Source organism: Gavialis gangeticus, unplaced genomic scaffold, assembly GCF_001723915.1.
Source record: "Gavialis gangeticus isolate Ggan-Ray unplaced genomic scaffold, GavGan_comp1, whole genome shotgun sequence".
In the NCBI taxonomy this organism is placed as follows: domain Eukaryota; kingdom Metazoa; phylum Chordata; order Crocodylia; family Gavialidae; genus Gavialis; species Gavialis gangeticus.
Window position 1 is genome coordinate 113,853,478 of NW_017729031.1, and position 15,144 is coordinate 113,868,621.

At 45.5% G+C, this 15,144-nt stretch overlaps 1 protein-coding gene across 1 annotated transcript in view; it reads left to right on the forward strand.

Moving 5' to 3' along the window:
* MAP3K3 (mitogen-activated protein kinase kinase kinase 3) overlaps positions 1–14,426 on the forward strand; it is a 96,810-nt gene extending 82,384 nt beyond the window's left edge. Inside the window, exons 14-18 of the mRNA XM_019522920.1 lie at positions 476–624; positions 3,200–3,331; positions 6,075–6,204; positions 7,740–7,917; positions 11,260–14,426. Coding sequence (XP_019378465.1) covers positions 476–624; positions 3,200–3,331; positions 6,075–6,204; positions 7,740–7,917; positions 11,260–11,488 — 818 coding nt within the window. The 3' untranslated portion in view covers positions 11,489–14,426. The remainder of the gene's footprint in view (positions 1–475; positions 625–3,199; positions 3,332–6,074; positions 6,205–7,739; positions 7,918–11,259) is intronic.
* The last annotated feature ends 718 nt before the right edge of the window (positions 14,427–15,144 follow it).

Genomic DNA, 15,144 nt, shown 5'->3' on the forward strand with positions numbered 1-15,144 from the left:
CCCCCCCCCCCCCCCAAAAAAAAGCCTGTCTATTAAGTAGAGTTCTGATAAAAGACTTGTAAGAGCAGCAAAACCTCTTCAAAGCTTTTCTACTCCAAGCATAGAGGGAGAGGCATAGCAAGAGTTACCCATCACTCTACTCTGCTGGTAGCCACTGCAGCAAAATTAGGAGTCTGACCTGTTTAATATCTGCCCCCAACACATACATATACCCCCTCTGGGAGTTGTGGCGATTTCTCTTCCTGAACAAAAGCCAAGTGGAGGAACACTGCATGCTAAGGCAATCGAGCTCTGGGTGAAAAACAACTGGTGCATTCCAAGGGGTATATTCCCTGATGGTGGAGTGAAGCTACACTAAAAGTTCATTGAAACAGCTTAGTATTTTTACTTCTCAGTAGTAGGTCTTAGTGTTTGTACAGCACCCTGTGGTCCTCAAACAGCACTGTAAACAGGCAAATTATTATTGTATTTGTAGCTCCAAGTGCCCCAATAAACTGGCGACGAGGGAAACTCCTGGGACAGGGTGCCTTTGGTCGTGTGTACTTGTGCTACGATGTGGACACGGGCAGAGAGCTTGCAGCTAAGCAGGTCCAGTTTGACCCAGACAGTCCTGAAACAAGCAAGGTACCTGAAAGATAACTCTCTTCAGAGCTACTGAATCTAACCATGCACACTTTGACACCTTGGAATGTACCTGTGTCTGTCTGAAAGCTAACACTTTTGCTGCCTCTGCTATGGCTTCAGGCTCCAGGGAGTTGTTTAAATTAACTTTAGCTTGAAACTAAAATCAGTTTTCTTTCTCCTTTTTGGCTCTTTAGCCCTAATTGGTTTGTTGTAGCCAAGTTACAGTCTTGGTTCTTGTGAATCCTGAGTTACTACCATGGCGCTTGTTAGACAAGTATGTGAGAAAAAACAAAATGTGGAAGTAGTGGGGTTTTTTGCCATTCAAAGCTTTTTACAAAGTCCTGGCCATGGGCTGGCCTGGTAGATACTGTGTTGGGTTTGTCTACCATAGCAGGTGTCCATTGCAGGAAGTTTCTAAAGGTTTCTTACTCCAGTTCAGCTTGTTCAAAGGATAATGAACTTATCAAAAAAAGATGACCAGCCCATGCTGAAAACATGGCACTCTTGCTAATGTTAACTGACAGTCCATTTGGATCTGGGAACTGTAGGAAGGAGCAAGTAGAGGTTATGGAGTCTCTAAGTTTGCAAAAGAATAAATAACTTGCTGCCTTCTGCCCTGGAAGCTGAGCTTGAATTACTACTGAGGATTTTTTGCCAGTCTCTTGTTAACGTACCACTTTCCCAACTTACAGCAAGGGCATTTTGAGTTAGGAGGATTGATCCATAAAGATTGAATTGCTATAATGAAAGGTTGCGGATTATTGCACCAAGCTAAATCCTGACGTTCGTGAGCCCTGCTTTTATACCAGGTCTCCTCTGTAAATCACCAAGTAATGCAGAGAGTAGGGAGAACAGGGTAGAATGTACCATATTTACTCAAATCCAAGATGAAGTTTTCCGTTATTTAACATGGTGGGGAGGGGGTGGAGCCCCTCAGTTTTGATTTGAGTAGAAGCAGCTGCTGTGACTCCAACTCCAGCTCCAACCTGGGCTCAGAGTCAAAGTTGGAGCTGCAGCTGCTGCGACTGGCCACCCCACTGCCATCTCCCATCTTTCCCTTTATCTGCTGCTGCCTCTGCCCCCTCCAGCAGGGCTTGGCCCTGCTCCAGCCCAGGGTGCATGGGCAACATGGCTTCTCTGCCCCCAACTTGGCCTGACAACAGCTTTAGCCTGGGCTCTGGCTCCAAGGCCCAGCTGGAGCTACCTCTGCTTCAACAGCTGCTGCGGGGCTGGGATGGAGCCAGAAGAACTACATGGAGTGGGGCCAGAGCTGAAGCCAAAGGATGGGGGGGCAGGTACCAGTGGGTGCAGGTTTGGGTGGGGGTGCAAGGGTCAGAGGGGGCAGGTGCAAGTGGTAGGGGAGACAGGTGGGGGGGGGCCAACGGGCAGGGCCTACACCACTTGACTCCCCCTACCACCTGGCCCCCTGCCATTGCTTTCCCTGCTGCAGCAATTGGTTTGGGGGGGTGGGGTGGAATTATAAGAAAACCCTCCAATATTTAGATTCTATACATATAAAACTATAACAAATTTATAAATTTCCCATGTATAAATTCTAATTATTCTAGGGTCATCGTAAATTTGGAGTTGTCTTGGCTTTGGGTAAATGCATGGTATTTCGGAGGTGCCACAACCTCCAACCCTAAACCATGAGTAGCTGTCCATTAAGAGGCTTCTTTCTGGTTGCATTTATCTGTGCAGTCGCCAGTTTCTTGCTCTTGCAAAGTTGTATCCTCTCCAGGATGGAAAAATATGAATCTGGTAGATTCCTGTGGTAAAAGCAGCTGTGTGGGGTAGAAAAGACTGAATGGGTCTGAAGTAGCGGAGATGGTTCTCAGAGAATGGGCATTCAGCTTCTCCAGCGACCCAGTGGTGCCCTAGTGCTGTTTCTGTTCATTCTGTGCATTTGAAAAGAACCTGAGACCTTTCCTGTGTACTAAACAACTCTAGGCCTAGACTTTTTTGGTTAGTCGTTCTGCTTTGTCTTGTGATAGCTTCATGTGAATGATTGCAGATGCTTTGGGTCTGATAAGAACAGCTTCCTTTCCTAAGCCTGAACTCAAGTAAAGCTCACTAGCATAAATCTGGGCAGGAAGTTAGTGACAGAAACGTAGATATTCCTTAGACTCCATAACCTTGGTCTCTAAAGGCATTTCTGTAGTAAAGTTACTGCAAGAGCTGTTTTATAAATATCTCAACGCTCCGGTGAGGATTATTCCCATGTTCCTGAAGGAGAAACAACTTTTCTCCACGTTCTTTGGCCAAATCCCTCCAGGAAGTCAATGTTGAGGTCAAGGCCAGGAGTTCCTGGTATTCAACCTATTATGCAGCACTGCCCCTGGGTAAAGCCCCACTTATATATGTAGTTACGTGGAGCCAGCTTAATACAGAACAAGCATTAACCAAGTATCATCTGGAACATGCGTCTCTCATGGGATCTGTCAGAGCTAAGGTGATCTGAGGATTGATTTACATTGAGGTGCAAACACTAGGTCAGATTGGTGCCATGAGTGAGGTTGTTGAAACCGGATGTTCCATAGGCACAGCTCCTTATCCACTATATCAACTTCTGCAGGAAGTGAGCGCTCTGGAGTGTGAGATCCAGCTCTTGAAGAACCTCCAGCATGAACGCATTGTTCAGTATTATGGCTGCCTGCGGGACCGAGCAGAAAAGACCTTGACCATCTTCATGGAATACATGCCTGGGGTAAGAGACTGCAGTAAGAACAAAGACTCCTCGCTGGTTACTCTGACCATCCCACCCCACCCTACCCCACTTTAAGCCCTCTCAGCTGTCTTCCTTTTTTGAATATGTCTGGTTCAGCCTTGATGTACTGTCACAGCTGTGCTCCTCTTTGTTTTATTTTCTGTATCACCCTAGTCTTAATCGCACACCTGTCTTCATGGTCCCTAGCTCCCCTGCCATGCTGTGCATGGTACACCCTACCTTAGCTAAGCTCTAAAGCCATGACTCCCTTTTCTCCCTCCCCAGTTAAATCCCTCTTACTGCATTGTCCCCAAGAAATCAGCCAGATAGTCTACAGAGAGAACTATGGATCTATTGTACACCAAAAGTATGATTTTTATATTTTAACCCCCTCACTGACTGCCTTCCTTTGCTACATCTATTATTTGTACTCTTGGATTGGAAGCTCTTCAGGACAGTGGCATTTTTTCCTCAGTGTCTGGAGGGCACCTAAAAAGCTAAGTGCTGCAGGAATACAGATAAGTTTTCAGGTTAGGAAGCACAGCAATGCCATGCATTTGGGTGGTCCTTGCTGTTTGTTAGTGTTGAGACCAGTTACTTCAGCTACTGAAGCCAGGCACAAACTCACATTATGGGGGTGACTGAATGAAATGGTTTTGGAGAATCTGGGAAATGTTTGGTGACTGTCAAAACCTGGACCCAGTTTCATGTGCTTTGATAATGTATCTGTGAGAGATCAGATTGAGAATGTGGGGGTGGTAAGGAGTGAAACGTGGGATAGATTCTAGGTCTGTGCTAGTCAGCAGCAATCTGATTTGGCTTCAGATCCGGCTGCTTCGGATGGCCGTGATCCGATCCAGAGCTCCAGACCGAGTTTCCGCCTCGATCCAGCCGAAGTAGCTTTGGAGTTGCCTCGGAGATCTGACCATAGGGTATAATGGGGAATCAGTGAAATATCTATAACTTGGTTGTTTCTTGTCCGATATGGATGAAATGTGCATGGATGGTAGCCTCTCCTGAGAGCATGAAGCCTGCCAAGTTTCAAGAATATCAGTGCAGGGGTTTGGGGGGAACTGTACCCCAAATTCTTGCAAGCCAAACTCATGTCACGGCTGTGTCACGCCAGGGGGTGAAAACTGCAGGGGTGATAGGCAAGCTTTGTGGCCTTACTGAGGCCACAAAGCCTGCCAAGTTTCAAGAAAATTGGTGTAGGGGTTTGGGGGGAACTGCCTCTCAAGCTGCAGACAAGCCAAACTTGTGCCGTGGGTGACACTGCGTGTGTTGAGGTGCAGCAGGGTGACAGCTGCAGGGATGCCTGTCAGCTGTGGAGGAGATCGGCACAGGGGGAGTCTGTGGCCCTGCACCCCTAGCTGCTGACAGACAAAATTCATGCCAAGACTGTGTCTGTCTTTGGGCAGTTGATTTGTCTGTATTGATTCCTTCCTTTCCCTAGCCTGGTTTTGTAGGTGCTAATTGATGCTTGTTAAGTGTTTATGTAGTAGCTAGGTCCTGTGTATTGAGCTGGTCCCTGAGTGAATCATGATTGATTGGTAACTGGGAACACAGTAGCTTAGCAGCCAGGCCTGCAGTAGTGTCTCCCCTCCTGGCCTCAAGCCAGAGACCATCAGTCCCACAAGTACCCGTGGCATGAGTTTTGCTTGTCCGCAGCTTGAGGGGAAGTTGCCCCCAAACCCTGCACCGATCTTTTTGAAACTTGGCAGGCTTTGTGACCTCAATAAGAGCTACCAGCCCTGCAGTTTTCACTCTGCTATGTTGTAACGCCTAGATGTGATATGAGTTTTGCTTTCAAGAATTTGGGGTGGTGTTCCCCCCAAACCCCTGCACCCATCTTCTTGAAACTTGGCAGGCTTCATCCTCTCTGCTGAGACTACCATCCCTGAAAATTTCATCCAACTTGGACAAAAAACAACAACGTTATAGATATTTTATTGTTTCCCCATTATACCCTATGGCCAGATCTCCGAGGCAGCTCCGAAGCTCTTTGGAAGCTCCAAACTGCTTTGGGAAGCCTAACGGGGCCAGCACTTCAACCCACATGTGCTGCTTCAGACCCCGAAGTGTCCAAAGCTTCTCTGCATCCAAAGCTCTGTCCGAAGACTCGTACAGCCCTAATAGATTATTGTGGAATAGTGAATTCAGGTGCCTGATGCCATGTCCCTCAAGTCCAAGGTCTGTGCTGACTCATGGTAAATTCCCTGGCTCATGCTGGTATGTGTTTTGCTTCAAGAGGAACTTGATGCATTTCCCTTACGTGCATTTGTCCGTGTGGCTAGATAGTTTCTTTTCTTACCTTAAATAACATGAAGTTGCCAATGGCCCCTGACTCGAGATGTACCTGGAAAAGGGTGGGGGGCAGTCTTCCTCAACGTCCTCTAATGTCGCTAAGCAAAGATGGTCTAAGAGTACAGTTTGAGGGCTGGTGTGCCTTATTCTGCTACTCAGCACCATCTGGAGAGAATGGGTTGCAGTACTGGATCCTGGTGATCTTGGGCATACCATTTAATCTATTATTTTCCCCATTGTACAGTAGAAAGTTGCTTACCTTCCTCATAGGGGTACTAAGAATTAATCAGTATGGTAAAACACTGAGATCCTCAGAGAGAGTGCTCTTGTGTGGCTTCTAATTATGCTGTGAACACAGTTGGATAGCAGGTGGATGCCATGGGACCCATCGTTTGTTGCATCTATCTGCAAATCCTTTGTGTGTATGTTTTTGGTGTAGGGTTCAGTGAAAGACCAGCTAAAGGCCTATGGTGCACTGACGGAAAACGTGACTCGAAAGTATACCCGCCAGATTCTCGAGGGAGTCTCATACCTTCATAGCAACATGATTGTGCATAGGGACATAAAGGGTAAGAGCAGCATGCGGTTTGCGTGTACACCATGTGCATGGAATTGTGAAGATGGAGGCCAAGAGTTCCTTATAAGCAACTGAATGGCATGGTTTGGGTTATTCAAAAAAACCCCCAAAACCTTCTACAGAGCCCCCAGCTGATGCATAGCTTTTCTGTGAAGTGTTGTGTAGGGGCCAGGTATAGAAAGAGGAGAACTCTCCATGCTTTTCTGTAGAGGAGCTGAGAAGATGGCACAGTAAGGATGATTTTTTTGAGAGTTGTAATCCTTAAAAGCCCCTATCCATGGCTCTGGATCAGTTTCTCTCACACCCCAATAAAATGAGGCTCTGTTCCTCCTTCCTTTGCTACCTGCACACAGTTGCCTGTTTTGCTTCCTTATTAGTTCCTTCCTAGATTCCCCTCTGCCTGGCCAAATTGCCACCTCCCAGCTGATGGTTACCTAACACTAAACCTGAAGCCAGTTACAGCATCTGACAGTTGTGTTTATTCCCTATTTGTTGTCCTTACCTGCTCTACCTTCCCCATTATCCTTCAGCGTCCTGCACGTAGATCCCTAGGTTAGTCACAGTTTGTAAGCTGTCGGTGCCCCAATATCTTCTTTGGAACACCAGGCTGTCAAAACACAGTTGTCTGTGATCCTGAACAGCAATGGGGCACATTCAGGGAGGAGAGTGTAACCTCCTGGGCAGGTCTTTGAAATATATTTCTCGCATCACTCCCAGGCTAGTAGAGATGAGTACCCTCTGGGGTCTTGTCTGCTTGCTCATATGAACATGTTCAGAGTGTCATCCATGCTAGCAGGTTAGTTAATGGCTTCCCTATCCTTAGTGCCATATCTGTAATCTGCCTCCAGGAAAGTGGGTGGACCCCAGAGCTGATCTGCCTTAGATTCCCTTACAGGATGGGGTTGGCCCATCCTTGTGAGGTGCCTCAGGCAGGGTAGCATGGATCCTGTTATGAACCGAAAGGAAGAAGCACTTCTTGCTCTGTACACATGAGTGTACATCTTTATAGTAAGCCATCCACTAAGACTGACTATTTCTGCCATTTCCCTGTGGCTGAAATAGGTAGGACCCTCAGCTGAGTTAGGCGAGTCTCATTTGTTCATTGCAAGAGTTCAGAGTGGCCTAATTAGTTCCATCTCCTAATTTACTGCTTTCTGGCCAGTTAGGTGTTTGCCAAGCTAGCACCCAAGCAAGACCCTTGTCTGTGTACTGTCACCATTGACCAGCGGGCCCTTTATATGCTGCTCAAGCTATTTACAGAAGCTGTAACAATGAGAATGCCGACTCATCACTTTTCCCCCCCCACCTCCTCATTTCCTTGTGTTTTTTCCCTAAAGTGGCAGCCGTTAGTAAATGGCTTGTTTGCAGCTTGCAGTGAAGAGATGGTGGCTTAGCAGGTCACCAAGCGCTTAATGGGGGAAAGGTCCTGTCAAGGGATTTGGGCATTTCTGGGTCGGATGTGAGCTTCACAGATTGTCCGGCAGCTGGATTGTGTGATAACAGTTGCCTCTATTCTTCTCCCTTTAGGAGCCAATATTCTCCGTGACTCTGCTGGGAATGTGAAGCTTGGGGACTTTGGGGCCAGCAAACGGTTGCAGACCATCTGTATGTCTGGAACAGGCATCCGATCAGTCACGGGCACGCCATACTGGATGAGTCCGGAGGTGATCAGTGGAGAGGGTTATGGAAGGAAAGCAGATGTATGGTAAGCAGTTGCTGATGGCTTTACCTGCAGCTCTTCTGGGGTGCTGTGAGTGGTCTGTTAATAGAAGAGTGGCTAATTGTGGCATGAGTGCCACAAGAGATGCAAGTGAGCTGTGTGTGTAGCACATAACAGATCGGGGATGGAACAGGCAGCACAGTGGCAGATGGCACAGGGAGCAGAAAGCAAATCAGCAGGTCAGGCAGGAAGCAGAAAATGGAGCAGCAAATTGGGCAGGGAAAGGGATTGGAGTGACACTCCAGGAGGGAACAGAGCTTAATTTGTGGCACACCTACCAAAAAGATGGGCCCCCACTGTGTTAATGCATCCGCTCTGCCTCTAGAACTGAATGCAGATTTAGCCTGGATCAGGAAAAAAATAAATTTGAAAATATTTGGCCAGTTTCTCATCTCCAGAGACATGGTGCTGTGGCAGAGTGCAAAGCAAATACAGTATTTTCTCACATACAATATGTACCTTTTCCCCAAAAATCAGCCCCTTAGAATTGGGGGGGTGCTTGTTTTAAGCAGGGAAGTTGTTTTCTTCTTTGGAAAAGCAGCAAGCCTGCAGACACTGTGCATGCCCTGCAGCTGCTAAGATTGCTGCTGAGGTGGCAGAGTCCTATGTTACCATGTTCAGTCATAGCTATTATCTGAGCACTGTAGCTTGTGCCTGAGGCAGCAAATGAGTTGCTGGTACCATCCTAAGGAAGGTTGTGATGTGGAAACAACATCTTATTTGGAGGAATTTTGCAGCAATTTTGGGCCTATTCTTTTGACATTGAGTAAGTCCCCTTGGAAGCATAGCGTGTCCAGGAAATGTGGTACCTCAGTGAACAGTCTGGGTGAGGCAGTTGGCACTAGGAACTTGCTGAACACTTTGTATCCCCACAAGGACTTACGGTCAGGTCATATGGTTGTCCATGATGCTGGGGGAAAAAAAACTTCTACATTCTGCCTTCAAAAAAAACCCAAGGTGTGTGCTTGGTTTTTTTTTTACTGAGGGGGGAGGGGTGTCATGCAAGAAAATATGGTATCACCTTAAGAAATCCTCCTACAAGACTGTAGACCTTGGAACACCAGCTTCTGTGCCCTATCCTACTGCAGACTGCTCCTTCAAGCTATTGCATCAGAGCTTGGGGCAGGAGGGAAAGACCTACATGTCTAATACCACATCTCATGATCTTTACTGTTAAACCTCCATCCTTCCCACGTCTCTTGCTGTGCCACATCTTGATTAGACTGAAATCTCCGTAGGTTAGGTACATGTCTGCAATTTGTCTGTACAATGGTATATGTGATTAGCGCACTGTAGAGGTAAGGCGGGGAGAGATTTGGGTGTTTTAATGGAGGTGTAGAGAGGGGATGTCTAGGAGTGGAATACCATGGGAGACGCAGGTCAGAATTGAAGTGATTTGGCACGCACCGTTGGAAATTGTGGCCATGCTATGATTAGTAGGAGCCTGAAAACAATGCTTATTAAATATAGGAACTAACCATCTTGGATGCCAAAATATTGGACTGGGGGTTTTTTTGCTGGCTGGGACTATACAAACTAAAGTAAACATCACCACCAAAAGCTGTTCTTTGTATTCCTTTTCTAAAGAGAGGACTACAGTATTTTTCATGCAACTAATTAGTAAAAATGTAACTGAATTTTGTCCAGTACACAGAGGGTTAAGCATTGTGGTCTCTCCCAATTTACAATCTCTGGGAGTATGGAGCACATGTACATCCCCCTGGATGGATGCAGTTGTGGATTTCCTCTAGCTGCAGACATGGGTCCATTCCCATCAAAGAGGCACTGCATTGGCTGGGCTCCAGCTTCTACAGTCCTGATCATTATTTTGGGGTCATAATTTTCCAACCCGATCTTAGTTCCAGAAAAGCTGTGCATGGACAAGAGACGCAGAAACGTAATGAATCTAAGCCATCTGGCTTTCAGCCATTGCTACAGGCAGGCCTCTCTCCAATTTTCTTTTTTCCTAAATAGCAAAAAATGTGAGCTATTTGTTATTGCTGGAATAACTTGACATGAAAAACATTCCTGCTGTTTGCTGAATTTCTTAAAGAAACCGGATCTGTCTAAATGGTATAAATCAGTCTAAACAATAATATATCCTTGCCTGGTCTCAAGCAAACCCCAGCACCTCAGCACACATGGTTTGCATTTTCTGTACTCTTTTTGAGTAAGTCTTAGAAAGATGGCTGGAAACCAGTATGAAATTTTCTTGTTGGATTTTAAGGTTTGTCAAGAAATTGTTTCTTTCATACTAGTTGGATTTAATTTCTTCCCTCCCCTGCCTGGGTGATTGGTATACACCATGTCTGTTCTTTGCAGTGCTGTTCAGATGAGGTTTCAGTTCACAGGCAGATGGGGAAATCTTGCCCATTTAACAGAGGATAGTGAATTGGGAAGGGCAGAGCTGCTCTGCCCTGCCCCTGGATTCCTCTGTGGTCATCAGCAGGTTACTTTAAACATCCTTATGCCTTTGTGTGGCAGCAGTGGATTTTGCTCATTTTCCTAAAGGCATTAAAGCTGCCCTTGCTTTCAAAAGCTTGTTCAGTCATTGGCCAGCTTGAATAAAACCTAAGAAAGTTGCTTCCTGTCTGCTTCTGTTTTTCCATCTGTAAAATAGAAGTAATGATACCAATCACTCTTCTGCTGCATTTTGAAATTTACTGATGGCAAACAGAGTATAAGAGCTCAGGTATAGCTTATTGAGCACTTGGGAATTCGGCTGTCAGAAAAGGGGGGAGCTTTCCTTCCACATGGGGATGTTGAAGCTATCAACTTTTTGTGATCTGAAGAGTAACGTTTGTCAAAATGGCCCAGTGGAATTCCTCATCAGTACAAAACATCTCTTCTAGCTTGTGGCTTAGCAAAGTTTCCCCTCTGAGATCTGATGAATAAGCTAGGTGCTGTCCCACTTGCACACCATCTGTAATATTAGTTCAGAAGGTCAAATAATGACACCTTCAACAGCATCTCTGTCACCTGCTTTCCTTGATGGGTAGCATGGGCATTACCTACAGGCACAGTTCGGACACAGCATTGTTGCAGGGATGATGCTTTACCATGCTGTAAGAGCCACACTGAAGCCTAGTTCTCTCCATCTGGAGCTTTGTTGTCTGTGCTGGGCTGGCAGCAGTAAAAAGTAACTATGTCTCTCCCCAGCAGGTCTGGCACAGAATTCATGCAGTTAATGGACTTGCAAGGATGAGACCATTTCTATAGTTTCCTTTCAGAGCAGAGCCCTATCCATACTTCAAAGCCACACTCTATGCACTAAGCTTTACTGCGTGAAACCCAGTCTCATGTGTTTTCCCCTGTCTGCCTCTCCAGGAGCCTTGGCTGCACTGTCGTGGAAATGCTGACGGAGAAACCACCCTGGGCGGAGTACGAAGCCATGGCAGCCATTTTCAAGATTGCCACCCAGCCCACCAACCCTCAGCTCCCCTCTCACATATCAGAACATTGCCGAGACTTCCTAAAGCGAATCTTTGTGGATGCCAGGCACAGACCCTCAGCTGAAGAGCTGCTCAGACATCACTTTGCACAGCTCCTGTACTAAATTACTTCCCTTTTAAGGTGCGGAGTTTGTGTTCCTGTCTGGTATAACCACAACTGGCCAATGTGGTGCTGCATCTTCAAAACGCCAACTCCTGCTATCCTGTTCCTTTGGGTAGGTCAGTGCCAAGGAACCTGCAATCTGCTCTTGTGTCCTGAAGTCTTTGTTGGACTGATGTTCTACCAATGGCTATGCAACACAGAGCTGTGTTTTTGTCTTTGTTCTCTTGATGTGAAGTTGCAGTTGGCTGCATGTTTTCTTCAGGCACAAGCAGAGGGATCCAGGAAAGGTCCCATTGAATGTACATGGGCAGCAGAAATCTGGACTGAAGAAGCTACGCTTTTCAGAGCAGACACGTGGACAGCCATTCCAGCCGGCTCTCCCCACAAGGGCTGTACAGTGTGGGCAACCCTGTTTTCTAGATTCCTAAGTTTTTCCAGGCTTCTCTAGTAGGATCCATCCAAGCCATGTGTCACTGAGCACACATTCTCTATATAATTATATATATTTTTCTTCTTAAGTATTCAGCATCTGAAGGTGTTCAGAAAATATTGATTTAAGAATATGTGAATAGTATTATTTTATAATGAACCCAAGGGATTTGCGGGGGTGGGGGGCTTCTATCCAAATATCAGGATCATTGTCAAGAGGTTCCAGCAGAGCATGGTCTCTACAGAGCCAAGAGTAGAGGACTCTGCTGCTGAGGTGGCAAGTCCAGTACTTGACTGCCAAAGAGCAGGATTAGCTTGTGTCCTCCAAACCAGCAAACCTGTGCTCCTGTTGTACTTCCTTGCGGCTCAACAAAAGTCTCGTGGAAGGGATTTCTGTAGAACAGCTTTCTGCTGCACCGATCTTATTTTAAATTAGTTTTACCAAGCCCTTAAACCAAAGATGCTTTAATCAGTGCCCAAACCTTACTTCAGGGAGGGGTTACCTACTTACATTAGGTCAGACTCATAGACGAGGAAAGTGGGTTGCCCTTTTTTTTTTTTTTTTTACATGGGAAGAAATTGCTGGACACTAGTTTCCTGGGTGAAACCAAAAACAATCCGTCCATGCGTGGGGGTGTTTTGTGAACATGTAAATATTCATTTAAGGCTTCCACGGTCTTTCCAAAAAAAAAATTTCCCCCACATTTGAGAAAGCTGAGCCATGTCTGTCAATGAGGCTAAAGGAAAGAGCCCTTTTTTTTTTTGCCCGTGTTTCTGAAATTAACTTGAAAAATGGTATTGGTCCCCCAGAGATACAGGCATTGCATACTGCAGTCCTCTTGCTTTAAATATGTACAAAGCCTCTGATGTCTAAGTCTCTGGTGGCTTGCCACTCTCACCTGCTGCATTTTGACTGGTACACTAGAAATTCTGGTTGTAGTGATAGAGCACTGAAGTTATGAAGACTTTCTTTAAAAGGACACTCATGGCAGGTTCAGTCATGTTTTAATAAAAGCAAAGCTTCCCCCCCTCCCCATGTGATAAATTACCCCTCAGGATAATACAGCTGAGAAGGCTGAACAATCTGAAGTGGTTTTCCTGGACCAGACTCAGAGCAATGTGTAAGTGATGAAAGCAGGTTTGTATTTTGCCAGATTTGCCTTCAGGCTTTCCTGCTTGAATACAAGAACGCGCTTGTTTGGGTTACAAGCACTTCAGGGCAATTTGTTATGGAAAGGCCTTTCCATACCCTATTTAATTCCAATGGAAACACTCCTAGTAAGCCTCTAAAATCCTGGATTTTTGAGCCAATATCTCTTTAAAAAACATAAGCCAGGTCGCTTAGTTGCCTTGCACCTTGTCGTCATTTATACCAGGGCAAAATGAAGAGGGAACACTATTGGTCTTTTGCGGGAAGTGCTTATGCCAGTTTTGCTCTGCTACACGTTGACTTCCCAAGGTGCAGAGCAATGAAGACTTACTCACATGCATAATCTTAGTAGAAGTAGACTGAGTTGTTTTTCCACCAGGGCTGATAGCATATTCCAGGCTTGTGATGTTATAACTTACAGCCAGCACTTAACTCCTGACACATACCAAAGATTAGAGCCCTTTTCTTTCCTCAATTTGACATGAAGGTGTGGCAGCAGTGAGGGGCAAGATGGGTGTCCTGACCTGACTGGGCACCTTTAACCCTGGCTTGTCCTCAGAAAAAGGATTCAGCTCTGCCACCATAGCCTTTACTCACTATCAAGCACATAGTTCTTTGGGAGACTTGGGGATGAGGAAGTGGTGTAAACTTTTGTTTCAATACAACTAAATCTTCAGGATCTGTTGTGGCTTTTACCTCATGCATAGCTATGGAAGACTGTCCTGGAGCAAAGAGTAACTTGGACTCATATGCCAGGTCCTTTACCCTGCTAAACACCCCCCACCCTCTCCCTGGCTATACTGAAATGTGCCTACTCTGTATACGCTTGTATTCCAGTTTTTATTAATGAGTCAGTAGCAGTTGTACAGTGACAGGGTTCTGTCTGAGAACATGGTATGCCAGCTTGGATTTCTATATTCCAATTCTGTATCTGACCCAATGCCACCTCTTCAGCACAAGAACAAGCCAAAGCATTACTTGTCTGTCTGGAGATGCACTTTTATGAATGTAGTTTGTATCGCTCTTTTTTAGCTCTTTTTACCATCGTGTAAACTTTGATGCCTCATACTTTTTTTATTTATATCGTAAAAGATCATATTTGATGATTTTTATATATATCGACTTGACTGTTATGGGGTGGGGTGGGGTTGGGGGGTGGGAATCAATTTCTGACGCCTTTATGAACTTAAAAAGGAAAAAAAAGCAGCTGGTTTTGCAAGAGAATTTGCCAATGGTTTATAAAGAGTAGTGCCAGCCCCAAATGCCACCTCTGCTTCCTTGCAGGCTCTGTCAGTCACTTGGATTTAATTCACTGAAAATCTAGACTCCTCAATTCATTAGTGGATTGAAGCCACTGGAATAAACTCAAGAATCCAGCTCTCAAATTAAGGCTTCTTTACACTGCCTTAGCAGTGACAAGACTTTGAAGAGGGAATCCATTGCAATATGCTCACTGTTACGGTTAGTTTACATTGCTAGAGTTGTGTACATAAGAATAAAGTCTGGCCTAAAGTTAATCAGTGGTGTCTGTCCCAAGTAACTTTGAAGGAAAAAGGGGCATTCCATGCCTGCTGAGCTCTGGGACCCTCCAGGGATCAAGACTGCATAAGTGAAGCATATTGTAATTTCTGAAGAATAATTCTGCACAGACAGTTGCCCCTGGGGCAAACCCTACTCTAGATTGTTAAAATTAAATGTCTGAAAAATTTCCGTTAGGAGACTGCTGAATGTCTTGCCTGTAAGTTCCTGATGATACTTTTGATATCTTACATTAGCACAACTAATAAAAGATATCAGATTTACCCAAAGAGCCTTGTCTGCCAATGTCCTTAGACCAACACAGCTACAACTATCACCCCGATGATGCATTTAGCAGTGGAGCAAACCAAGCTGATGGAGGGGGAGGTTCATCTCCCATTGAGCTTGTGAGGAAACAAAGTGGCATTTTGGTCTCGCTATGACGATTCTGTGCACTTCAGGTTATTTGCTTGTTCTCCAGTTAACCTGAACAGTCTCTCCCAGTTGCTGTAAGTTTTGGCAATTTGGGTGCTGTGTTTAAAAAAAAAAAAAAAAAAAAA